This window comes from Enhydra lutris, unplaced genomic scaffold (assembly GCF_002288905.1).
Source record: "Enhydra lutris kenyoni isolate GAN:26980312 unplaced genomic scaffold, ASM228890v2 scaffoldscaffold12, whole genome shotgun sequence".
Taxonomy (NCBI): Eukaryota; Metazoa; Chordata; class Mammalia; order Carnivora; family Mustelidae; genus Enhydra; species Enhydra lutris.
In genome coordinates this window covers 53129434-53156275 of record NW_019154096.1, presented here as the reverse complement: position 1 = coordinate 53156275, position 26842 = coordinate 53129434, and the positions used below count along the sequence as shown (strand labels likewise).

Sequence of the window (26842 nt, the reverse complement as noted above, 5' to 3'; positions counted from 1 at the left end):
CCATCTGAAAAGCTTCTGGTGCATGACTTCACAAGCACAGATCGTACAATGTGGTTTTGTTTTTGCTAGGCTATTCTCCCCAACTCCGCTTTCAGAAAATGCCTGTTGTTCTCTGCCACCTACACACCAGCGTTTGGCTCCAGGCTTCGCACAGAGCAGCTACTCACTGTATAGCAGGGATCCTAGGTGAAGGGGGTCGGTATGAACTCCTGAAACTTGAGCAGAGGTTCCCTGAGGAACTCTGGCCTAGTCAGGTTGTCCTGCTTCCTGTCCACTGTGGTTGCATTTCAGTTCCTGCTTTGCCATCTCCACCTCTGGTTTGTCCAGCACTCTCCCTTTAGGTGGCGTGATCTTTATTTGGGCCAAATACACAGCTGAGGTCCTTCTTCAGTAGGGACTGTCACCAGGGCACCAATGCTGTAGTCTCACTGTCCCACTGTGCCTCAGAAGCCTGTTTTGCCTGTTAAGTTTTCCTCCCAGCCAGTCGTCTTGGAGTCAGACCCAAAGCTGGGCCTTCTGGTTTGCCCTCTCTTGCACTCCAGCCTGGGGAATGGTTAGCAAGGAAAAGGGAGTGTCAGGATATGGCGACAACTGATGGAAAATCACCACCTACCACCCCTTCTCAGATTTGGCATGCTGAGTCCTAAAAAAGCCATACATTTATATATACATGTGTATATATACACATATATATATATTTTTAAAATTTTTTATTTATTTTTACCAGCAGAACAGAGCTGGACAGAGAAGGCTCTGGAGCTGTCAGAAGGAAGAGCGCATACCCACACTACAATTTTAAGGTATGGTTTGCTTAGATGTCAATGAACCAAGTGCCTTCATTCAACTTATTTTTTTAAGTAATCTCTACATCCAACATGGGGCTCAAACTCACAACTCGAGTAGCATGTTCTGCTGACCAAGCCAGCTAGGTGACCCTCCTTAAGTTCAATTTTAACTGTCATCTGAGAAGAGCTTCAAATTAGAGCTAAATAATACCTAGCATATATGCCAGGCACCTTGCTACGTACTTTTCATGCATTATTCCCTTAATCCTTATAAGCTCTGAGATAGATACATTATTCCTTTCAATAGATGAAGAAACTAAGGTTCAGACAGGTTAAGTAACTTGCCAAAGATCAAACGGTTGGTCAATCTGGGATGTGAGGTCAGGACTAAGGTCAAAGTCAAGGCCCTGAACTTGCACAAGGCTACACTGCCAACATCCCAGTACTTAAGGCAGTATCTTTGCTTTTGTCTGGCTGTTACTCCCCCGCCCCTCTACCCCAGTCAGAAAAATGCTCACAAGTGGTCTTCTCCAAAGCAGTCTGTAGAAGGGGGAAATACTGGCATGTTCTGGAACCTGAGGCCTCTGGCAACCATGCCTAGCCCTTCTATGAGCTCATAATAGTTTCTCCTGTGAGTTGTCAACTTGTGTCTCCCCTTAGCTGGCATACGCACAGCTTTATCTGCCTGGCGGGTGAGAGGTGGTGCTGAGCCCTGCTTCTGCATCATATGGCTTCCCCTTTCCTTGACCTAGGCTCTAGAACAAGGGAGCCAGGCCAAAGGGATTTCTTTCTAGTCCTCTTTGGCCAATAACAGTATTTGCACCCGGATGACAGAAGGTGCGATTCATGAGAGATCTGTTTGTGTTGTTCATCACTGAATCCAATCCTCAAGAGTGCCTAGCATGCAGCAGGTACGCAATAGTTGTTGAATCATCCGAGTGAATGAGGTAATGTAAGAATGAGATTACTGAACTGCTGGACACAAATTATGCAGCACATTATTTAAGTAGTTTATGTAAAAGTGAACTGTGTACAACTATAGCTTTATGTATTCCAGAAACAAGTGACATCAAACCAAAAAAACAGACTGAAGAATCCAAAGCAAGAAGAAAAAAGAATCAGTTTAAAAACTAGGGGGCAGGGCAGGGAAGAAACAGGACATTCCAGATATTTAACTGTCCCCCACTCCCAAACAAATATTACCGAACACATGGTCAAACTGAGAAAAAGCATTTTTAATAACACACACATACATTCATGGGACTTTAAACAAGATGTAGTAAAAAATCTTAAAAAAAAAAAAAAAAAGAGAAAAGAAATCTGCATTTACTTGTAAACTGCCTAAGAGCTGGTGGAGTAACTGGCTGACGGGACTGCCCAGGGAAAGCAGATGCACAGATGACCAGGTGCCCCAGCACTGTAAATGAGCAAGAAATAACCATCACAGAGCACGCTCCACATGCCCAGCCACCAGTACCCTAATCTTGCCTCCTTAGAGACAAACCAGGACAGTCTCTTCCCTAATTTTCTAACTCAGTTACTTGTTATTGGGTCACCTCTTAAATTTTTTATTTTTAAATTTAAAAATTACCCTTGGTTTAAAAAGACTCCACGCATTATTACTGGCCAGTCCCCACCAACTATACTTGCTTGGACAGAAATAAAAATGCAAACGCTCCTGACTGAGCCTGGATGACAACACGCCTTTTTTCTCTCTCTTACATCTGGGGAGATTTTTGTGAAGTCAAAAGCAAGCTATTATTTGTACTTCAAAACAAAACCGAAATGCCAACCTTCCAAAAGGTGACAAAGGCACCGCTGCCGTCAGAAGATAGACAGGAAATGTACAAATGCTGTTACTTTACTGCTACATCGATGCATTTTGTGCATGGAGAGCCTCTTCATTTAACATGATATAACTAAGGGAATTGTATTTTCCGATAACAAGAAAAGCAGTTCAGAAAAGGCAAACAGTTACACACAAAAGCATAAACACAAGTACCTTAATTTTCAGCTTGCAATAAGGGTAATAAGTTTGACATACATATCCAGAAAATTAGACAAGGTTATTTTTGGCACAGTAATATTGCCAAACACACCACCACTCAGTGCAAGCTTTGTTTGCCAAGTCCCAAAAGTGGCCTGACATTTTCTGTGCAATGAACATTTTCTCCCCGCCACTACCATCCCATTCACTGGGCAACAATAGCAGGAGGGAGACAGAACACGGGGACTCAAGAGGGAGAAGGATAATACTTGATTTGGGAGAAAAGTCATGGGCAAGTTTGTGCTAAAAGAGAATCATCCAGGATTTGTATGAGAACCCAATGCAAATACTGACTGGAGTTATGACCTGGAGATGGAGACATCTACCAGAGTCATAAATACAAGGGCTCAAACTGATGTCTGGCCATTTTTAAAGGGACAGGTGAAGTATTTTTCTCTAATGAAGAAAGACAATTAAAAATAGAGACTTTTCTTACTGGAACTGCTAAATAAAAATGTATCAAAGTGGTTTTAAATTTGATGAGCAGTTATCTCTTGAAACTGCAATACAAAAGGGTCACTTAAAAAAAAAACCTGAATAACCCACTTGTCCCCCCATCAATGTACACGATTAGAAAATATTTACACACTGTAATTACAAGCAATATAAGCAGTATTTTATACTTTGAGATTTTGTACACTTTACACAATGCAAAAATGAGAAAAATATGAACACTTATAAAATTACACACAAATAATGTATCTACAAAGTATTAAATTACAAAGAGTGAAAGCCCCCATTGTTGGGCAGATAGATGCCAGAGTTTCAAGCTTCTGTCAAATAGAACTCTTTGTATCTATCTCATTAACCATAAGTGGCATTTTCTAATAATACCCTTGAGAGGTAGTATCAAGATAATAATATTCTTACCAGTAAACTCAACACAGAATAAAACTTTTGTTGGTCTGACTCCTGGAGCCTCATTCAGTCGAGGTTCTCGGGAGTTGATTTACGTCTTCCCTATAAAATCTCTAACTGCTCAATGCTTGACATGGGCTCAAAAGTTACTTATACTATTGTAAATGATAAATTTAAGATAAAATGCTTTTTACTCCTAAGCCTCAATTAAGAGGTAGAAAGCTATTTTTAAAAAAATTATTTTCTCCCCTCTCAAACCATAAACCTCAAGTCCAATTCCCTTCCTCTCCATCATCTCTTCCCCCACAACTGGAGACCTCAGAATGCTCAGGAAAGCAGTGTCATGCAAATCAATATTGAAGGAAAAAAGTTGTTAACATTCTCATTCAAGAAACAAACCCCCACCCCAAAAGGGACACTCAGTCAACAAAAGAATTTTTCAGTTAGCTAGTAAGAGTCTATTACTACCAAAGGCTTCAAAGGGCCCTTGGGCTAAGACCAGCATGTGCACTTCTACCAACCCTTCACCATTTAAACCCAAGGATGGCTTTCCAGTGTTTAAGAATATTTAGAGCAGCTGTGGTTTTCAAGTGCAACAAATTTAAAATACAAGCACACACACGTGCGTGCACACACACATACACACACATGCACACACACGCGTGTGCAATGTCCCAAAGAATAAACATCATCCAGGTCTCTGCCAAGCTTATATACTCATGAAAGTAAGGGTTTTGGAAACTTGTCCAGATCTTTAAGCTTCTATATCTGTAATATGGCTAACCAAGGGCCAGGATTCTAAGATTTAGCCAAGATTCTAAGATTTAACCAGTATTTAAAAAATTATATATACATTTAAAAGGAATCCAAAACAAACTGCGTACAAATGTTTTGGCATGAAAACAGAGACACTATTTTATAGCTTAACTTCTTCCCCTTAAGGGGGATCTGGCAATTTACCAATTTTCTGATTCTTAACTGTTTAAATGTATTTTAAAAACCTTACAGATTTATAATCTTGAATAGTGAAGGAAAATGTATGTATTGAAACCTCCCTGTGGTTTATAGCAATTACAGAAGAGATTTATTCTTTTTGTTATTAATCTCAGTTCTAAGTTTTCTTTTTGAGTCTTAAAATAACCAAGGGCAAAATGAAACCCAACTGGAACTTGGTCTTGATTTCCATGTCCAACTACTCAAGTTGGTCCAAACCCTTTCCTACATACTTCCTGTGATTATCCAAGTGCCATAAATACAACAACAAAAAAAAAAAAAAAAAAAAGATAACTGGCTTACAATTTAGCAAAAGAAGTTAACAGGGGTAAGTCAGACATGCAACTATTAGTTGCTTTTACCACTCCCCTCTTGTTATAGGATGCTGCTCTTTTTAAAATGTCAGTTGCTTTAAAATTAAGCAGATCATGTTTCATATCTGCTTCAGAAATGGCAATTTCTTCATTACCAGCTTCATACTAGATATTCAAGTGGCACATTTGCAGCACATTTTCTTAGCATTCCACTGGAGTTTGTAGCATTCTTTCTTCTCCTCTAGGAAAAGATCTTATTGAATTTCTCTTGGTTCATATTTTGCTGCTTCAACTCCTGTTAAGAATCTGGTACCCAGAAGTCATGAAGCTGCCCCTAGAAAAGGGAAGGGGGAAAAAAACAGGATAAAGGAAATCAGATTATGCATTAATCCTTATAAAACTACTAATCATCAAACAGGATTTTGCTAAAAGAAGTAATAAAATCTTTATATTATATATTTCTCTGAACATTTATGGTAATTGGAATCAGTTTTCACATTTTGTGGTCCAACAATTAACAATTAATTAAAAAAAAGTACAGAATAAATGCAAGATGTTTTCCTCACCAACACACACATGTGGAGGATCATATTTAAGAAGATTAAATAAAATGTTAAGGTGACTAACAGAAAAGTTTTGGTATTAAATTCATTTATTTTATTTTATTTTATTTTTTTTTTAGATTTTATTTATTTATCTGACAGACAGAGATCACAGGTAGGCAGAGAGAGAGGAGGAAGCAGGCTCCCCGCTGAGCAGAGAGCCCGATGCGGGGCTCAATCCCAGGACCCTGGGACCATGACCCGAGCCGAAGGCAGAGGCTTTAACCCACTGAGCCACCCAGGCGCCCTAAATTCATTTATTTTAATACCACATCTGCAAAAGATGGCCAGGCTAAAACAAGATCTTTTGGGATCAGAGACTGAAGTTTACAACAAAATATTAGTTTAAGACTTCTCAAAGGCTGTTTTCAAAGAGCAGGCATATCTTATTAAGGCCAGAAGCACCAAGAGATTCAAAATACAGAAGAGTTGAGATTACTTTTTCTAATTAATCTTCAGTGCTCCTGTTGCTTTGACATAAACTATAAGCAACTTCTAGGTCCTGTCTACTAAAATTATGGTTCTTGGACCAGCAACACTGCCATAAATCTGAGAACCTGTTAGAAATGCAGCATCTCTCAGGTCCCACTTCAGACCCAACGAATCAAAATTGGCATTTCAACAAATTGATGCCTATACTCACATTAAAATTTGAGAAGCATAATTTTAGACAATAACATATCCGTTAGTTTGTAAAAGGCAAATTTATAGTATATAGCAAATGTAATACCAGTTGCTTACACAATGCCCCTCTTAAGCAAAGTCCCCTTAGATAGGATACCAAAAGCCTAACAAAAGGAAAAATAATAAATAAAACTGGACTTCATCACAGTTAAAAACTTTTGTTCTACAAACGATACTATCAAGGCAATGAAAAGACAATACACAGAATTAGAGACTATATTAGCAAATTATATACTTAACAAGGGACTTGTATTTGGAACAAATGGAAATTTTCTACAATTCAATAATAAAAAGAAAAAAAGCCCAATTAAAAAATGAGCAAAGGATTTCAACCGACATTTCTCCAAAGAAGCTACATGAACAGACAGCAGGCATATGAAAAGATGCTCAACATCATTCATCACTGGGAAATATAAATTAAAACCACAATGAGGTTCTACTACCAACCCCCTACTATAGCTATAATCAAAACCACAGATAATAACAAGTGTTAGCAAGAATGTGGAGAATTTAGAAACCTTATATATTCTGGTGGGAATATAAAACAGTGCAGCCACTTTGGAAAACAGTTTGGCAATTCCTCAAAACATTTAACATAGAATTACCACACAACCCAGCAATTCCACTCCCAGGTATACACCCAAAATATTTTCATTTGAAAACATGTTCACACTAAAACCCATGTGGTATTGTTCATGGAAGCATTATTTAGAACAGCCAGGAAGTGGAAGCATACTCAAATGTCCATCTAATAAGTGGATAATTCATAAAATGGAATATTACTTGACAACAGAAATGACATACATGCTACAACATGGATTCACCTAACATTATGTGAAAGAAGCCAGTCATAAAAGACCAAATAGTATATTGTTTCACTTAGAGGAAGTGTGAATAGGAAAATCTATATAGACAGAAAGAACAGCGGTCACCTAAAGGCTTGGGGGGAGCTGGGGATAGAAATACAGGTGGTTGGGAAATAGACAGTAGCTGCTAATGGCTTCTGGGATTTCTTTCTGGAGTGACAAAAATGTTTTAAAGTATGTTAAAACATTTGGTGGTGATGTACACAGCTCTGTACATATACTGAAAACCACTTTAAATGAGTGAAATATGATACATGAATTTTATCTCAATAAAGCTATTAAGAAAAATGCTCCCCATGAAGTATCAACCCCCTTTGAGGCAATGTGACATTTTAAAATGGGCTCAACCATCTTTGGAAATAAGTTAAAAAACAGAAAAGCCAATAAAAACTAAAAACATACACACATTATTATACTGGAGTTTTCAGTTTATCTTAAGATACCTAGAAGAAAGTGCTGTGTAATATATTTTTTTCAAACAACATAAAAAGTTACCATTTAGCAAAACTACTAAGAATAAATAAAAAACTTTAATAAAATGACACCTGAGTAGGCCGACAATTCTGGATTATTTCCTGCCATTTTCCATGTATCCTGGCAACCAGGTCTTTTACCTTAAAAACATCAAAAGGGGAGAAAGTAATCAGATCAAAACATCCTTAACTAAAATCCACTTAATGCTTGATAAAAGATCTGATAGTTGTGACAGGCCCACAACCAATAATTCAATTTAATTTCTGTCAAGAAAGGAAAAAAACTGCTCTTTTTCTGGAGGGGCTTTCAAATCACAGAGATTCATATAAGACTCCTCGATCACCATAACCTAAATTACTGAATGCTTAGGACTCTGTTTTCCCATTAGTTACTAAAGATCATCCAGAAAAAATGTGCTCCTTTCCTGCCTGCAAGACACTTATATTTTCAACTTGCTGGCTTTTGAACACCCACATAGATAAGCTCAGGTGTGGGTTTGTTATAGGGCCCAAGGCTTTGGTTGTCCTTATCTTTCCAACTTCTATTTGAAAGACTCAAGGCCACAAAAATGGCTGTCATTTGTTCCTTTCCACATTATCAGAAGATCCAAGATTCACTGTTCTGCCTCTCCACGTTTCTGCAAAGTACTACAAAACCCCTTCAAATACAAGGTATATTCCTATGTTTGAAGGTTTAGTGAGTCTCTGCATGAAACTTAAACTTTCCTACCACTCTAGAGATTCTCAATTAGCTCTTAAACAGAACTGCTTAAGAAAAATGTTCTAAACAAGTCAGGAACTTTATAGCTGCTTTAAGTTTATAAAGTAAATTAAAAGGTCTACTTTCTTCTCCATTTAGAGTTCAGCAGATTCAGTTTCTCCAAAATAATCACCTTTTCTATTACAGGTTGTGAAGAGGCAACTCCTCAGCAGACCATCCCCCAATGCAATTTCCATAGACCTCTTGTGTCTCTCTCCACTCTAAGTAAGAGAAGCCCTGGCACCAATCTATGCAGGCTCTTGGCTTTAAGAAACAAAGACCTTGGGTGGTCCCTTTTTAGCACATCTGTCAGCAGTAGCTCTACCACCAAGTTCTACGGGCCAGTAACTCTAGTTAATGTTCAAAAGAATGTGCTTTGAAACTATGGTTTCCCCTCTTAAGTCAAAGAGCTATCCCCTACATATTTCTGGAAATCTGCAATCTGATACAACTTCATTAGTTGCTCATCTCTGTATTTAACTGAAATCTACTAAAATAAATACACATACTGAATCCAAATGGGCATTGCTGAAATGACTAACCTTTTATAGCTAATTAAAGATATAAAGTTACAAAGCTGAAACTTCGTATTTACTGACTTATCCAAACACAATGGCAAAAAAGAATCAGCTTTACATTACAAATGCTAAAAGATGATTTGGAATAAAAAATCCTTAAAAGTTTTTTTTAAAAAGTGTTCAGTGTCTTAGGTAAAACTGTTAAAATCACTGTTTTAATACTCAAGTTGCTTTCCTAACTCTATACTCATAGTCAGCTTTTCTACTGTCTTTGAATGTACTAAACGTTTAAGAAAAAAGCTTATAACAAGCTTACTGCTGAATCATTTCCATCTTAGAGCTCAGACTGGGTAAGTAGGACTTAGAAACCTGAAGAATCCTTCTTTAACACATTCTCTAATGGGACGTTCAAAGAACAACAGCTAACCTATTTCTTCTCCATGAACAAAACAAGTTTTCAATTGTCACCAAATTGTTTTTAATCCCTGAAACTAATTTTGGCATAAAAGTCTTAATTTGTATAATGACAAAAGAAACTTACTAGTTTCTTTTTTTTGGAAGATCTTATTTATTTGTCAGAGAGCGAGCGAGTGAGCACGCACAAGCAGGGGGAGCAGCAGGCAGAGGGAAAAGCAGACTCCCTGCTGAGCAATGAGCCTAATGTAGGACTTGATCCCAGGACTCTGGGATCATGATCTGAACTGAAGGCAGAAGCTTAACTGACTGAACCATGCAGGCATCTCAATAAGCTTCATCTCAGTAAGTTTCATCTCCATTGGAGATGGAGACATCTCCAATAAGTACTGGAAGAACTTTCTCTTCAGGTGTCAGGAGTTTTAGAATAGACTATAGTAAAATGAAAAATACATTTGTCTTGAGATTTTTTTTCCCCTTCACTTTTTTAAAAAAAGTTATTTCTTCACCCAATGTGGGGCTCCAACTCACAACCCCAAGACGTAGAGTTACATGCTCTACTGACGGAACCAGCCAGGCACCTTTCCTTTCACTTTTAATTTAGCTAGAAGTATTTAGTAGAAACTAACTTCTGTTATTAATAGAGAAAACCATATTTCTCATCTTATATGCTCTTTTTAAAAAAGATTTTATTTATTTGAGAAAGCAAGAGCCAGAGAGCATGAGAGGGGTGAGAGAGCATGAGCAGGGTGAAGGGCAGAGGGAGAAGCAAATTCCCCGCTGGGGGCAGGGAGGGGGGGCGCCCCCAATGTGGGGCTTAATCCTGGGACTCCAGGATCATGACCTGAGCCAAAGGCAGATACTTAACTGACTGAGCTACTCAACCCCCACCCCTTTTTAAAAGGGGTGCTTCTCCTCCTCAAATATTAATGTAATCAAAGCTAGACAACAACGACAACAAAAACCCCTAACATTTCTTATGAAAAACACACACTTACTTTAGTTCTGTAAAACAGTCTTGCATCTTCTCTAATATCACACTTAACATGCTTTTCCAAAGCTCCACAGAGGTGCACGAAGTGTTTCTGTGCAAAACAAACATGAGGGATGAAAACAACTCTGAAGCATTACAAATTAACAAAGAGATGGTGCCGTTAGAACTAACAATTATTTAAAATACTAACAGCTGGTTTGGTGACCTTTGGTATCTTATTAATGTATTACACTGTTGTCAAGTTATGATGATTAAGTTACACTCCAATAAACACAACTAACATGTGCAAATAATTCTTGCCAGTGATATGTTGCAAAGTTTCTATTTTATATCCCTCTTTCCAGTGTACACTGGGATTTCTATAGCAAACCCAAAGTCAACTTTTACAAAGTTTTCTTCTATATAAAGAATATTCATTCATTCCATCAATGGTGACATTTAATTAGAAACAAAGAACACTAAAAACTACCTACCCGTTGTCCAGAAGAAAAAGAATGAGAACAACTAACTTCACCAACTAAATGAAGAAGAACGTAGGTCAGGTAATACGCCTGTTAGAGAAATAAGTGAAGCAAACACCCGTGAATGAGCTAGCATAGATATCATCCCAGTTTACACATTAGGAGAGTTGCCCAGGAAGGATTAAAGAATTTGCTAAGTTAACCGAGCCTGGTAGGTAGGGAAAAGCCAACCTGACTTCTATCTCAAGTGCATTCCTTTCACTATCTCACAACTGCCCTAGCAAAGGAGTACCAAAAACACTCCCAGTATTCAATTACCAACAACCATCCTTTTACCTCAGTTCTCAACTCTCAAGGTTACTTATGAATTTCATAACAGCAGTAAGTAAAAAATATCATTCACTTTATAATTTTGTTTGCTAGAATGTATCTAAGTCTCTAAATCCAGGAATGCCTAGGCTACCAGCCTGTTGTTTGGTATCTGGCCTCAGTTATACTCAAATGTCCTCTTTTGAGATACCTAGCCCTGGATACCTGCTTTTCGAGCTCCAGATGAAGACTATCATCAATAGTGCCATTTGGCTGTTCAGCCCTTTTCTTCAAGACCATTTTCTTCAACAAATCAGAAGGCTTCATTTGCACAAGATAGCGATGTAGGACTGATATCTATCAACAGACAGAGAAGAAACTCAACAATATTAAGCAATACAGTTGCTCGCTCTTAGTCTACTTTTTTTTAACAGTCCTCTGTTCATTTTGCCTTCTCTAATTTTGTCCCTTTAGCTTTCTTTATAGTCCAGTGATCCCCAATTCTCCTTTACTAAAAGTCCTCATTTGCTTAAAAGGGATTTTAAATTAAAAGGTTCAATACTTGTAATTAAGGATAAAAGCTCGAGGAAGAGACCGAATGGCATTACAATACAGGCCACACAGAATGCTTTCTCTGTGGAATTATTTGAAAGTCAGCAAAGCTGAATCTCCCTGTGAGTAGAAGTCACTGAATTCTAAAAAGAATTCTTTTGATGAAAGTAAGTATCACTGAAAGGACTGACAGTCCCCATATATCTGAAATCAAGTCTACCTGAGCTCTACTAACGAAACCAGTTGTGCCTTCCAATTTCTTTGTCCCACAGCACCCTGCGCATACCTCTATCGTTGTTCTTACTACACTATACTGCAGTGGTTTATTTTGTTTCAACCTAGATTATGTTTCCAAGAACAGAGTCTCTAATTTCATTTTTTTATTCCTCGGATCTAGTAGAGAACAGAGCATCTTGTACTGAATTGCAGTTCACAGAAGAACACATCTAGACCGGTTAGATGTTGAGTTTTAAAATTCCAATTATGTTTAGCCCCTATAGCTCCCTTAGTGTTATTAAGGTTTGTAAAAAGCTTTCAGGACCTTTCAGTGAAGCTTCTGTTGGACACATTTAAACCCACTCATCTATACGTGATGTATTTACTACTGAACAATTACTAGAGAACAACCATGTTTAAGTTCTATAGTTTAAGGAATATTTAATATTAAAACAGGTAAAAGATTCAATTAATGTACAATAGTTCTGCAAGTTCTAATCTTGTGATAAAACTAACCTTGATAATTATATAAATAGTCCTACTTATAGAACACGTTTTGATTTTCCCAGTATTTATACCTTAGTTCATTTAATTGTCCACTACCAACCTATGTTACTGAGAATTGATATCATGTCCATGTAATGGACCTTATTAGTTAAGTACCATTCCAAAGATTATATGAATAATATCATGCTTGAGAACTGAGATCTAACCCCAGAACTTGACTTAAGAACCATCGATTTTCCTTACACCTCACTACCTTTTCCATTTATGAAAAGAAAACAAAAATATTATTTATACCTGCAGATTACTGGCATTAGGGATATCTTCATGTTTCTCATCCAAAAGCTTTGAAATAATCACTAGGCTGAGGCACTGTCGTAGTTGCCTGGAATTAGAATTTAAAAGTATTTAGAATGCATTTTAATCAATAGTGTTTGAGAAGCAAATGAATGAGCCCAAAGTTCTTCTAACTGGAAACACAGCTAGTGTTTCAAGAGAAGACAATATAACAACATATAAACTTTAAAAAAATAGTAAAATTTTCATGTAAAATATTTGTACATAAAGTCAGAATTGCCTGCAACTCAGGCAAATCATTAAGAGTCTTTATCTTTGGCCCTGCTGATTTACTGAAGGAAAATTTTATTGCTCACATTTATGTTTACTAAAGGAAAAAAAAAAAGAAGGAAAGAAAAAAGCCAATTCATTCATTTTCATGATATGTGCCACCTGTATTAAGTTATAAGATAAGCTAAAATTAAAAATCAAGAATATCACAAAATGATCTATGTTAAGGATTAGAATCAGGCTGTCAATGCCTTTTCCCACACCTGACTAAGAAATAAAAGACTGATTTAACAATCAAGGAATGATGAAAGGAAATAAAGGACCCAAAAGTATTTCAATAATGTAAATATAAAATTTTTCTTAATGTTTAATTCTCAATTTTCAATACCTTCCACGTGATGTCCAGTTAGGGACGAGCTGTACCAACCACAGAAGATTGTGCGGATGATTAGACAGCTCATTTATGGCCAGACAGAGTTCAGGCACCTGAAAAAGAATGAGCAAGATTTTCAAACAGGTAAGTGGAACCAAGTCATTCACATCCCTTCTTGTCCTATGGGAGCATTATGACAAAAAGAACACTCATTTTTAGAAACCGCATGAAGTCTAGAACCTGCTAAAACATACATGGTACACAGATTCAGTTTTATCTTCAACTTCGGAACACACTGAACAGATATATTTATCAGAATTTCACCTGCCTTTCATGTTTTGTTCTACGTCATACCTATGCCTATATCTAAACAGTCCTCCCCAGAAGAAAACAAATCTAAATCTAAACAGATCTAATTTAAGATTTATTTATTTGTGAGAGAGAGACAGTGCGTGCTAGTGGAGGGAGAGGCAGATGCAGAGAGAAGTCTCAAGCAGACTCCCCACTGAGTGTGGAGCCCGACTGCAGGCTCCATCCTAGGACTCTGAGACCATGAACTGAGCTGAAATCAAAAGTCAGATGCTTAACTGACTGAGCCACACAGGTGCCCCTAAATAGAGCAAAATACAAATACCAGTTTCTAAAGGTGTATAATGAGAGCTGCAGAAGATCATACATGCTCCTGACCTGGGATTTCTTGCATTTTAGGGATCCTCAACTATTTCAGTATTTAAAGTCTAACAAAATTGCTTCAAAATAATCTCTGAGTAAGGGAAGAAAGTATGGGATGAGGGTAACCGATGAGACAAAGTTGATTATGTCTTGCTAATTGCTAAACCTGAGTGGTAAGTACTTATGGGTTCATCATACTTGTCTAATTTTGCACACTTAAAATTTTCCATCAAAATGGTTAAAAAATATAATTCTTAAAAATCTAACAATTATACGTTTACCCTTAATATCACTATAGGGGTTCAACTCAAATTTTTGTTGTGTGTGACTTTGCTTCATCATTTCATGTAGGTCTTTCCTCAAAGGTAACTTAAGAAGGGCATTCCCTGGCTGCCTTATCTGAAACAGCAGAAGATTACTTACTACCTTGCTATTCTCTATACCCAGGTCCCACTTTATTTTAATTTGAAGCACTTTTTACAACTTGGCATGGTATTATAATATACATTTACCTTATTATTTAATTCTCTAACTACATAAAACTGCCATAAAGGCAATGTATTTATCTTTTTCCAGGGCTGTATCTCTAGCACTTACATTAACGCTTGGTCCCCAGTAAATCCCCAATAAACACATTTCTTTTTTCAGTTTTAGAGAAGATTCAGTTATCATAAATTTAATACAGTTCCAACAAAGGTAAGTCCCTTCTCAGTTTATTTTTCATCTGCGAGATCCTTTTTTAAAATTAAAAAAAATTTTTTTTTAAAGATTCCATCCATTTATTTGCGAGACAGAGAGAGAGAGAGAGAGAGAGAGACAGACAGATAGACAGACGTTAAGAGGGGAGGAGGTCAGAGGGAGATGTAGACTCCCTATGGAGCCGAGAGCCCGACTCGGGACTCAATCCTGGGACTCCAGGATCATGACCTGAGCCAAGGCAAATAGCTCAACCAACTGAGCCACCCAGGTGCCCTCTGCCAGAGATCTTAACTGACCTTAGAAACTATTACTTCCATATGCACTATGAAAGTCAAATTGTGACGGTATACAAAAAACCAACACTAACACCAATATAAAAGCTTTAAGTATGGTTACCTTTGTGTTCCAATCTCTAATGTTTTTCATCAGATTTATCAGGAGGCTTTGAAAGTCCACTAGAGGAATCTGTTTCAGCTGTTTCTCCAAACTCATTTTAAATAACATTAAAATCAGCAACATTATTTCACGATCCTGGTAACCTTCTGGATGTATAGATGTACACAAGCCTAGAAACTGTGACAGAAGTACAGAGACAAAACAACTTAAGGAGATAGATTTTATTTGGAGAGTTTAAATTATAAAAACTTTCTGATAAAGAATATAAAAGAACTTATAGAAAACAAAACATCAGATGTTTAGAAAAAAGAAGGCAAGAAATACTTGTGTTAATAGTTAAATCAGGTGACACGATAAGTATTTTCTTCTCCAATTTTCATTTTTGAGATTTTTTTTTAATGGTTCAGTATCACTGACTTGATTCAGCCACTAAAAAGTTTTAACACTGTTACTAATTCTTTTTTTTTTTTTAAAGACTTTATTTATTTGACAGACAGAGATTACAAGTAGGCAGAGAAGCAGGCAGAGAGAGTGGGGGAAGCAGGCTCCCTGATGAGCAGAGAGCCCGATGCGGGGCTCGATCCCAGGACCCTGAGATCATGACCTGAGCCGAAGGCAGAGGCTTTAACCCACTGAGCCACCCAGGCGCCCCAACACTGTTACTAATTCTTAATCACGAAGTTGTAAGTAATAACTTTTTTCTCTTCATACATTCGAATTCTAAAAAAATTACTGGTTCTAAAAAATAATTGGTTTCTAAAATCTTCTTGGGAAAGGTATCCTAGAACTGTATTAACCTATAAAGTTCCCTTTCACACCTAATATTAAAACAAAAAATAAAAACAGCAAAAACAACATTTAATACAAATAATACTGCTAACAAATTTCAAAGATTAGAAATCACCTGGTAAAACACTAGTGATTTTGTTTTAAAACCACTAACCACAAAACTAAATGGTTTCAGTTCTGTGATAAAGACATAAAGAAGAGTTTTTCCCTACCTTAACCACATTTAAAATGTTGGTTTCAGGAAGAGTTGAAAAAATTGGCTTACAAGATGAATCTTCACTTCCTTCCCCGCCCAATGTCACCTGTGTTTCAGAACTATTGAAAAGTGAATAAAGCAATGTGAAATTAGGCACAAAATCATTTTAAGAAACACTGAACAACAAAAAAATTTTGTTGAGGCATAATTTACATATAATAAAAGGAATATACCCATTTTAAGTTTTGATAAACATATATGTAGTAGTGTAACTGCCAACAGAATAAAGAAGTAGCAGAACTTTTTCAGTACCTACAGAAGTCCCTTCATGCTAGATCGAAGTCACTTTGCTATCTCCCATCCAGGTAAACACTAATCTGAATTTCTATCTCTATGCATTAGTTTTCCCTTGAACAGCTACTTTTTATAAGGCACTATCCTCATTATTCTTGGTGTCAGAGAACTATGTAGAAGGTGGCTCTGGCTATAAAAGAACTCAAAATAAAGGTCTCATGAATAGACAGGAATACGAAACAATTCTTTTTAAAAATTTTAAATTAACATATAATGTATTACTAGCCCCGGGGGTACAGGTCTCTGAATCGCTAGGTTTACACTTCACAGTACTCACCATAGCCCATACCTTCCCCAATGTCCATAACCCAACCACCCTCTCCCTACCCACCCCGCCCCCGCAACCCTCAGTTTGTTTTGTGAGATTAAGAGTCTCTTATGGTTTGTCTCCCTCCCAATCCCATCTTGTTTCATTTATTCCTTTCCTAACCCCCAAACCCCCCATGTTGCCTCTTAACTTCCTCATATTAGGGAGATCATATCATAATTGTCTTTCTCTGACTGACTTATTTCACTAAGCATAATACCCTCTAGTTCCATCCACAGCAGTCATCGCAAATGGCAAGATTTCATTTCTTTTGATGGCTACATGGTATTCCATTGTATATATATACACCACATCTTCTTTATCCATTCATCTGTTGATGGACATCTAGGTTCTTTCCATAGTTTGGCTATTGTGGACATTGCTGCTATAAACATTCAGGTGCACCTGCCCCTTCAGATCACTACATTTGTATCTTTAGGGTAAATACCCAGTAGTGCGATTGCTGGGTCGTAGGGTAGCTCTATTCAAAGAAACAATTCTAAGCACCACAGTTCTGGTTGTGGCAATCAGTGAAGGTTCACGAAGGAGGAGACACATGAATTTGGCCTTCAAGAGATATTTTCTTGGTTAATTTTTTGAATTAATACCTTCATATCGTTAAAGAACTAAAAAACTTCAAAAGGTATCAAGGCACAGTATACTGTGAACTGTCCTCCGTCTAGGCCTTTTGTCACCCATTTCCCCTCCCCATAATCACTACTAGTTTTAGTCCTTCCTTCCACAGGCATTTTATGTATATATAAATAATTATGTATTTATTTGCCCCCCTTTAATTTAAATGGCAGCACACTATATACTGTTGTGTACCTCTTTTTATTTCACTTTATATGTCTTATATTTCCCTAAGTACGTATGAAAAGCTTTCTTAGTTTTTAAAGTCTCTGCTTGGTAGTCCTGTGTGTCTTCTTAGCTGTAAACCTCAGGCAAACTACTTAATCTTTCTGTGCCCGACTCGCCTGTAAAACGGGACTGAGAATACTATCTAATAGTCGTAGTGACCATTAAATGAAGTGCTATATGTTAAGCACTTAGAACTGTGCCTGGCACATAGTAAGCAATACGTAACCATTAGTAGTTGTGATGATGATGATCATCGTACCATGATTTATCTGTTCCATACAGATAAGACTATCTTGCTCTTTTTAAAAAAGATTTATTTGAGAGAGAGCAAGAGTGACCACAAGTGGGGGTGGGGTGGTGGTAGCAGCGAGAAAAGCAGGCTTCCTGCTGAGCAGGGAGCCCCATGCATGACTCGATCCCAGACCACAGGATTATGAGCTGAAGGCAGATGCTTAACTGACTGAGCCCCCCAGGCTCCCTGACTGTTTTGCTCTTAGAAACAGAGCTTCAGTGAGAGAGAGAGGTAACATTCTGGTGAGCAGACACTGAGGGTGGAGGTGAGGGATGAGTACGAGGAAGAGCCAATGCAATGATGACTCATACGGAGGAACCGTAAGCTGATCAATTTGGTTAAAACAAAAGGGACAGCAAAATAGAAAACTGGTCAAATTGTAAAGTCTTAAATGCAAGGTGTAAAAGGCCTGAGAACATAGGAGAAAGAAGTTCAAGGCTATGTTTCATAAAAGGAATCCTACAACAGTGAAAAGAATCAGTATCTTGGAGGTAGAAAGCCCCTGGAGAAATGGAGATCTTTTTGCCAGGGTCGGCGTGTAAAGAGGATCTGAATTAGAGTAACACCGGTAATAAAAAAGGAAAAATAGCTGTGACGTAAGCAGAGGAAGTAGAACACAGGGATGTGAGAACTGATGGAATGCAGGAGAGAAAGAGGTTAGCTGTGACTCAGATTTTAAGTCTGTACATCTCACAGAGAAACAGTCAAGAAAAGAACTGTTCTACTGTCCTTCAGCATCTTACTCTCCCTACCTGAATATTTAAGAGCTTTCAAACATTTCACACACCCCAACAAAAATGGTTAAGTTGCACTGAGTCTTAGTGAAAAGAGTTGTGGTCACATCTCAGCAAGATTCAGTCTTTTACTCATGTTGCTTCAACAAGCATTTCATCATGGTTCGCTCATCCCTTAACCAGCTCCTCCTTGCTCTCCTGTGCTCATCAGTGCTTACCACTACGCAGCAACGGTGGCCACAGCCACCACCCCACTGTAGTCAACAAACCTAACTGAGGCCAACTCTTCAACTGGTAAGTAACCAATAAAAAAATCTATTTTGCTAAATATCATTTGCATGTATTATGTCTTAATGCATTCATTATAATCTTTATTTCACTATGTCCACTGCAGTACTTGCTTGCAACACTGAAAAAAGATTCAAATCTGTTGCATACAACATACATTACCACATGTTACTGATTACATTAAAGCTTAAATAAAATAATTGATATTTTAACTTTTTAAATATAGGGGGCTTGAATATTTTAGTAATGTTTGGGGGAAATGGTTGGGTTTTTTGGATGGGCTGAGAAAGCATTATTTTCCCTAGTGATAGAACATAGTCTTTATCTGAAAATTAGCTAGTCAACATATTTTTAGATACAGATTACATCTGAGCAAGAAGGGATCCTGTATGGATGGAAAGAGAACTAGAGAGGTGAGTTTGGCAATAACAAGAATTTACCTTTTTCTCAGTAGTGAAGATGAGTATATTTTCATATTTAAGAACCATTTTTATTTCTGTGATCAGTTTATTCCTTTGTCCATTTTTCTAATAGGTTACTGATCTTTTTATTAATTTGAAACTAAACTTTTATCTGTAACCAGAATTGTTCCATTCATACATATATGCATGAATATGAAAAATTCATATAAATATAGATCTCCCTCCCACTCCCTTTTGAGGTTTTTCTTTTGACTGTGTATAGTGATGATTACTTTCATGGCAAATTATTTTGGTCAAATAAATTAATTTTCCTCTTAGGGGTTTTGAGTGTTAGTCTCATACACAAAATCATTTTCCCCTTTTCTAGGATTATAAAAACCTGCTGGTTTCTTCTATTATTTTTACAGTTTCATTGTATACATTTAAATCTTTGCTCTATCAGTTTGAGGTATGGATGCAAAATTTGTTTTCAGATGGCTACCCAGTTTTCCAGATAATGGATAATATGAGATACTTAATAGCCTACTCTTTCATTTATGGAAATAGCATCTTTAACATTCATGAAGTATTTATATGTATTTGGTTCTATTTTGGACTTATTTTTTTCTACTGACAGAGCCTTGTCTTATACTATTTGCATTTGTCTTATACTATTATCTGCTAAGGCCAGTCCTACCTCCTAACTCTTCTTTCTCAAAGCTTTTCTGGATATTATTTTTTTCCATATGACTTTAGAATCACTTATATAGTATCAACTCTCCCCTTTCCTACAAAATATCCCACTGGCATTTCTTATTCAAATATCATTAAGTTTATGGTTTAACGTCAGGAGCTCTAATCTATATTATAATGTTGAATTTTCCTGAGAGCATGGTATGCTCTTTCATTTATTTAGATCTTCTATTTTGTCTCTTAGTAATGTTTATACACACACACACACACACACACACTCTCTCTCTCTGTCTCTTCTACGTAAGTTTATTCCTAGGTATTTCATATATTTTTCTTGCTGTTGTAAATGAAGTCTTTTCTTCCAGTTTATCTTTTTTTTAAAGATTTTATTTTTTTAATTTTTAAATGTAATCTCTATCCATAAGGTGGGGCTCAAACTCATGACCCTGAGATCAAGAATAACATGCTCTAGGGGTGCTTGGGTGGCTCAGTGGGTTAAGCCTCTGCCTTCAGCTCAGGTCATGATCTCAGGGTCCTGGGATCGAGTCCCGCATCGGGTTCTCTGCTGGGCAGGGAGCCTGCTTCCTCCTCCCTCTCTTTCTCTCTCTCTGCCTGCCTCTCTGCTTACTTGTGATCTCTGTCAAATAAATAAAAAATCTTAAAAAAAAAAAAAAATAACATGCTCTACCAACAGAGCCAGCCAGGCACCCCTCAATTTATCTTTCAGACTAGCTATAGTTCATATATCTGAAGGTTATTCTCTTTTTAAACTTTGTAACCCAGCATCCATACCAACTTCTCTATTTTTCTTTTTAAAGATTCATTTACTTATTTATCTATTTGACAGACAGAGATCACAAGTAGGCAGAGGCAGGCAGAGAAGGGGGAGGAAGCAGACTCCTTGCTGAGCAGAGAGCTTGATGCGGTGCTTGATCCCAGGACCCTGAGATCATGACCTGAGCCAACAGCAGAGGCTTTAACCCACTGAGCCACCCAGGCACCCTGCTCTCTGTTTTTTTTTTTTTTTTTTTCTGCTCTCTGTTTTTTCAAGATTTATTTATTTTACAGCAAGAGAGCAAGAGAAAGAGAGAGAGCAAGGGAGCAGGTGAGTGGGAGGATGGGCAGTGGGAGGAGGAGGAGGAGAGAGAGATTCTTAAGCAGCCTCCTCACTGAGTGTAGAGCCTGATATGGAGCTTGATCCCAGAACCCTGAGATCACGGCCTGAGCCAAAACCAAAAGCTGGTGACCCAACTGACTGAGCCACCCATGCGCCCCCCGCCCCCTTTTAAAACAGGCTCCATGTCTAATGTGAGGCTTGAATTTACAACCCTGACATCAAGAGTCACATGCTCTACTGACTGAGACAGCTAGGTGCCCTATACCAATTTCTCTTGTTTCTTTTATTTGTTATAGCATTTCAGCTGACTCTTAGGCTTCTTTGCATACATTAACATACTTCTGCAAATAATGAAACTTTCACCAACTCATATCCAGTTTTTATATCTATTTTTTTCTCTTATCTAATTGCTCTGGCCAGCATTGCCAACAGAATAATGCCAAATAATGCCAACAAATAATGTCAAATAAGCAGATAATGTCAGATAATGACAAATAATAACAGGATGATGTCAAATAATGTTTTATTTTAAAAAAATTAAAAATTTTAAATGTTTCTATTTCCTCCCTGTTAAACTTGATGATGACTTTCAGATTAAGACAGATGTTAGGAATGTATCTAATTCAAGATCCATTTCAACTCTGAGAGATTTTAAAAAACCAAGAGTGGGTACTGAAATTATCAAATGAATATTACTGTTATCATATTACAAATTATTTAAAATAATGTTTTGGGGAGTTAATTATGAAAATAAAACTTACACTAGATTGTCTTCATTAAAGTCTGGCTGAAGATTCTCCAGAGGAAACAAAGATCTGAAATCAATTCCCATATTGAAAAACACAGCTGCTATATCAGATAACGATGGGATCCAGGGCCAAACTGGTGAATCGCTGAAGGTATCTAGTTAACAGAAGAAATGATTTTATCCCAAATCCCAGGTTCACAAACACACAATTGCAAGGTGACAGTCTGCATGTGAAACATGGATTATTACAATGATTTTACAGAGATGACATCTGGTAATAATATGTTGACAATATAGTTATTTAGAATGATCATATAGGAATTAGAGATTTTCAAGTAAATATGAAGGAAACGACACCTATGAAAGTATCTGAGAGTGATGATGAATAAAAGTGTGTAACTCAAGAAGTAACACACTTTGAAAAGACTGAAAATAACAATGGTAAAATACCAACTACTCCTAACACAGGAAGATTTTACCATCTTCAGTGCCCATACAGTCCCAATCCTCAAAACAAGTGAAAGATGAAAATCACAATGCTCCTTTCATTTTAAGGGATCTCAAAGGTAATAAAACAATTGTTGCATTTTTGTAATAGATACTTTCAATCTCCTCAGTGCACAATCAGTACAATACTTGCACATCAATAAGCCAGTTAAAGTTAATTGGCTAAATAAATAACAAACTTGTAACTATTTCCATTTACCCAGGACAGTAACCCATGAGTTGGTAAATATCAGGTTAGGGCTGTCACTTGCAAGATCTTATACCCTTTTTCTCAATGCGACTAGAAAACTGGAGATACTTATTTTTGAATGGAGTTTCTTATCATTATTAAAGATTTTAGATCACAAAAATATAACTTTTTGTTCTGTATTTCTGAATATCGTAAATGTTTAGCAATACGAAAGAGACTGTACATAGCAACTTGTAATTCACACTGCTAATCAGAGTAAATTTATATACTCACCATTTCTAATTGTTATTTCCATCAATGTACTTAAAATCTGCACAGACACAATACAGTCTGTATGAACTGACATCATCTGCCAGAGTAGATAAGAATATTAAAAAAGAAGAAAAAAAAAAGAAAAAAAAAAAGAAGAAAGAAAATGAGTATTTACTACTTGCCAGGCATATATAAAGGTGTTTTATGGATTTTCTTTAATATGTCTTTTATATGCATTCCATTTTAATACTTACAATAACCTTATGGAGTGGCCATACACTACACATTAGCAGATAGGCTCAGAGAGATTAAGATACCCAACATAATACATGAGGAGTTGGAACTTAAAATTCAGGTCTGACTAAAATCAGGGCCCTTTCCATTCTAACATGCTGACTGTTTTTACAACTTTCGTTTATATTAGACAAATATAACAACTGAAAACTATCAAAAAATACCTTTCTAGTTCATTTGTGCAATGAAATCCAAAAACCATAAAGAAAAAGGCTGCTAACTGATCACAGGCAAAAATCAAACCACACACTAATAAAAATATGCAAAATGTATCAATAAACCATTTATTTATGATTAATAAATTAACCATGATTTATTTATTTATGATTTATTTATTTGTGATTTTTATTTATTTGTCAGGGAGAGAGAGAGCAAGCAAAAGCAGGGGGAGCAGCTGGCAGAGAGAGAAGCAGGCTCTGAGCCGAGCAGGGAGCTGGATGTGGAACTCAATCCCAGGACCCTAGGATCATGACCTGAGCTGAAGGCAGATGCCCAATCCACTGAGCCACCCAGGTGTCCCTATCAATATACTTTTTAAAAAATATGTTCAATATCACTAGTAATCAAAGAAATGCAAAGAGAAGTGACAAGCCGTCATTAGCTTGTTAAGAAAAGCTTGACTTTTGGAGCCTAGGTGGCTCAGTCTTAAAATCTTAAAAAAAAAAAAAAAAAAAAAAAAGAAGCTTGACTTTAGGATTGTTAATGATCAAGAACACTAATAACAACCAGTGGTCGTAAGAGTACTAAGAAAGAGGTAGCATGTCCAGTATAATTTGGTAAAATTTAAAAAGTAATTTGGTAGTATTTATGCAAAGTTATTGTCCTTATATTTTGATCTAGTTAGTCTTTTTACATACAGAAATTTGTATGCAGAGGCATATAATTAATATAACTGTATAAAACGAATTTTGGGGGAACAATCTCAAGTTTAAAAAATATTTTAAAAAATAAAAAATAGGGGTACTTGGATGGTTCAGTTAATTAAGCATCTGTCTTTGGCTCTGGTCGTGGTCTCGGGGTCCTGGAATCGAGCCCATCAGGCTCCCTGCTCAGTGGGGCGTCTGCTTCTCCCTCTCCCTCTGCAGCTCCCCCTGCTTGTGCTTGCTCATATACTCACTCTCAAATAAATAAATAAAATCTTAAAAAATATATATAAATAAAAAATAAAAAAACATTTTAAAGAATCATATGATGGGCACCTGGGTGGCAGCTCATATGACTCTTGATTTTGGCTCAGGTCACGATCTCAGGGGTGTGAGATCAAGCCCTGGGTCAGGCTCCCCGCTCAGCACGAGTTTGCTGGAGATTCTCCCTCTCCCTCTGCTTGCACTTGCAAGCACGCTCTCTCTCTCTCTAATAAATAAATCTTTAAAAAAAAGGGAATAATAAGACAGGCTGAAGGTAATTTTAAAGTGGTTTTGCAGGGGAAAACATCTGTTTCTCTTTTGCTTTGGAGCTGTAGATTATGATTATAGTAAATTTAAATCTAAAGTGTAAGGGAGAATAATACAAACTCTGGTTTCAGTCAGGCATATTTGTATCATTGTATGTTTGTACTCACATCATTTGTATGTTTGTGCCATTTTAAAAATCAGCCTGTGTCAAAAACTCAGGTCTAACGTTTGTGTTATGTTTTGCCACTAGGGGGCAGCACTATTCAAGGACATGTTGGAAACAGGACAAATTTTGGTAACAATCATTTTTAGGCAGTAATGAATTCTAAGGTGGGCAACCCAGTACTTGGAGATAATTAAATAAATGTGTAAAGAGGTGTATACAACAATCTCATGTCTATCAATTGAGACTGGGTTAAATAAAACAGTATAACACAGCAACAGAATACTATAAAACCATTAAAAAAGATGACAACATATTTATACTGACACGAAAATAAATAATTTGTTATCTAAGTCACAAAACCCATATTCTATTTATATTGTCATACAGTAATCTATGTACATCCAGAGAACAATCTCAACACTAAAATTTAATAACCCCTGGAAACTGGGATGGCATTAAGCCATTTTACTTTTAAGTTTTCACAATCAAACATGAATTGCTTTTGAAAAAGTTTTTAAAAAGTAGTAAAGTGTGCTTCTAGTTTTACACTCACAAACTCAGGAAAATGCAAATATTTTAATTACATTTTAACAATTAAATTAACAAAAATGTAAGGACCATAGATTTCATTCCTTTTTTTATGGTTGAATAATATTCCTTTGTACGTGTGCACATGTGTGCATGTACATCTCTTTTATCCACTCATCTATGGATGAACACCTGGGCTGCTTCCACAATTTGGTTACTGTAAATAATGCTGCAATATACACTGGGATGTACATATCCTTCCGAATTAGTGTTTTGTATTCTCTGGGTAAGAAGGGTTTAAAAAAAAAAAACAACATTAGAACCTCAGCATTAAAATAAATTCTGACATACTCTCTAAAAAAGAAAAATAGTTACAAGTTGGTATATCTATCTATTATGAAAAATGGACTTGGAATTGAAAAGGAAAGATGAGACAAAGTGTTTTACACAGAAAAAGTGACTAATGTATGATTATTAGTTAAGTTTTTCAAATAATAAATACATAAAGTATTAAAAACCACTTAAACAAAAGTATGCTTATAGGTTATAATCAGGGTTTTTGTTGTTGTTTTTTTTTTTTTTTAAGATTATTTATTTACTCACTTGACAGGCAGAGATCACAAGTAGGCAGAGAGGCAGGCAGAGAGAGAGAGGAGGAAGCAGGCCCCCCGCCGAGCAGAGAACCCGATGCGGGGCAGAGAGCCCGATGCGGGGCTCCATCCCAGGAACCTGGGACCACGACCCGAGCCGAAGGCAGAGGCTTTAACCCACTGAGCCACCCAGGCGCCCCATAATCAGGGTTTTAAAGGCTATAATGAGGACCCACATCAACAAGATAAAAATTAATACAGTTAGATGCAAAGTCTTACTTAAAAGTTTAAGAAAAGAGATATTGCAGAGTTAGAGAATAACAAAGCTCTGGGATGACAGCAGATGAAGTTTGGAATTGCAGTTAACAGAAATATGTCAGTGGGTAGAACGGAAAGAGTCTCACTGGAAACTGCTGTTTGAAAGACCTTATCTCAAGCTTATGTCCATTTCTGGGGGAAATGCTTTAGGAGCTACAGGTCATTCAGAAAGATGATCAGTAAAGGGACTAGATATTTAGTGACTGGAGAAAGCTTAGTATTGGGGGGGGGAGATGAGGGTCATGAAGCTGTTTTAAAATAAATGAAGGACTGTTAGATGCAGCATATTCTGGGAAGCTCTAGAAAAGATAATTAGTACTACTATATAAAAACCACAGGGAGGTGAATTTTGATTTAATTAGGATTGTTTAAAAAAAAAATTTACTGGGGTCAAAGTAGTGAGCTCCTAACCACTGGAAGTAAACACTCCTGCCCCCCAGTCTGCACCGCCTGCTATTTTCTCCGCCCAGAGTGCTCTTTTACCACACAGTGGCAAGGCTAACTCCATTACTTTCTTCTCAGATCTTTACTCAGACCTCACCTGACCAGTAAGGCCCTCATCATTAATTATAATTAATTATAATTAATTATCATATATATATATATATCAAAAAATCAAAAAACAAGCTTTTTTGATACTTCTCTGTGCCGACCCTAGCCTAATATTTCTTCCTAGCACTCACCATCTGACATACTATATCTCTAAACATGCATTCACACATATACCCACTTACTCTCTCCTCTATAGTACTGGAACGTGGCTTTA

General features: G+C 36.8%; 1 protein-coding gene across 5 annotated transcripts in view; it reads right to left on the bottom strand.

Moving 5' to 3' along the window:
* Nucleotides 1–499: 499 nt before the first annotated feature.
* LOC111145107 (SMC5-SMC6 complex localization factor 2) overlaps nt 500–26842 on the bottom strand; it is a 47049-nt gene continuing 20706 nt past the window's right edge. For 2 of the 5 annotated variants that reach the window (XM_022499751.1, XM_022499752.1), the window contains exons 10-20: nt 22808–22883; nt 21851–21992; nt 16059–16161; nt 15058–15234; nt 13306–13403; nt 12648–12735; nt 11304–11435; nt 10782–10859; nt 10313–10399; nt 7695–7763; nt 2003–5331 (exon numbers count right to left, since the gene is read on the bottom strand). In XM_022499751.1, the coding sequence (XP_022355459.1) occupies nt 5296–5331; nt 7695–7763; nt 10313–10399; nt 10782–10859; nt 11304–11435; nt 12648–12735; nt 13306–13403; nt 15058–15234; nt 16059–16161; nt 21851–21992; nt 22808–22883 (1086 nt within the window). In that variant the 3' untranslated portion in view covers nt 2003–5295. Of the gene's footprint in view, nt 544–2002; nt 5332–7679; nt 7764–10312; nt 10400–10781; nt 10860–11303; nt 11436–12647; nt 12736–13305; nt 13404–15057; nt 15235–16058; nt 16162–21850; nt 21993–22807; nt 22884–26842 lie in introns of those variants that run through there. The other 3 variants (XR_002640454.1, XR_002640453.1, XM_022499753.1) reach the window with 3 other exon arrangements.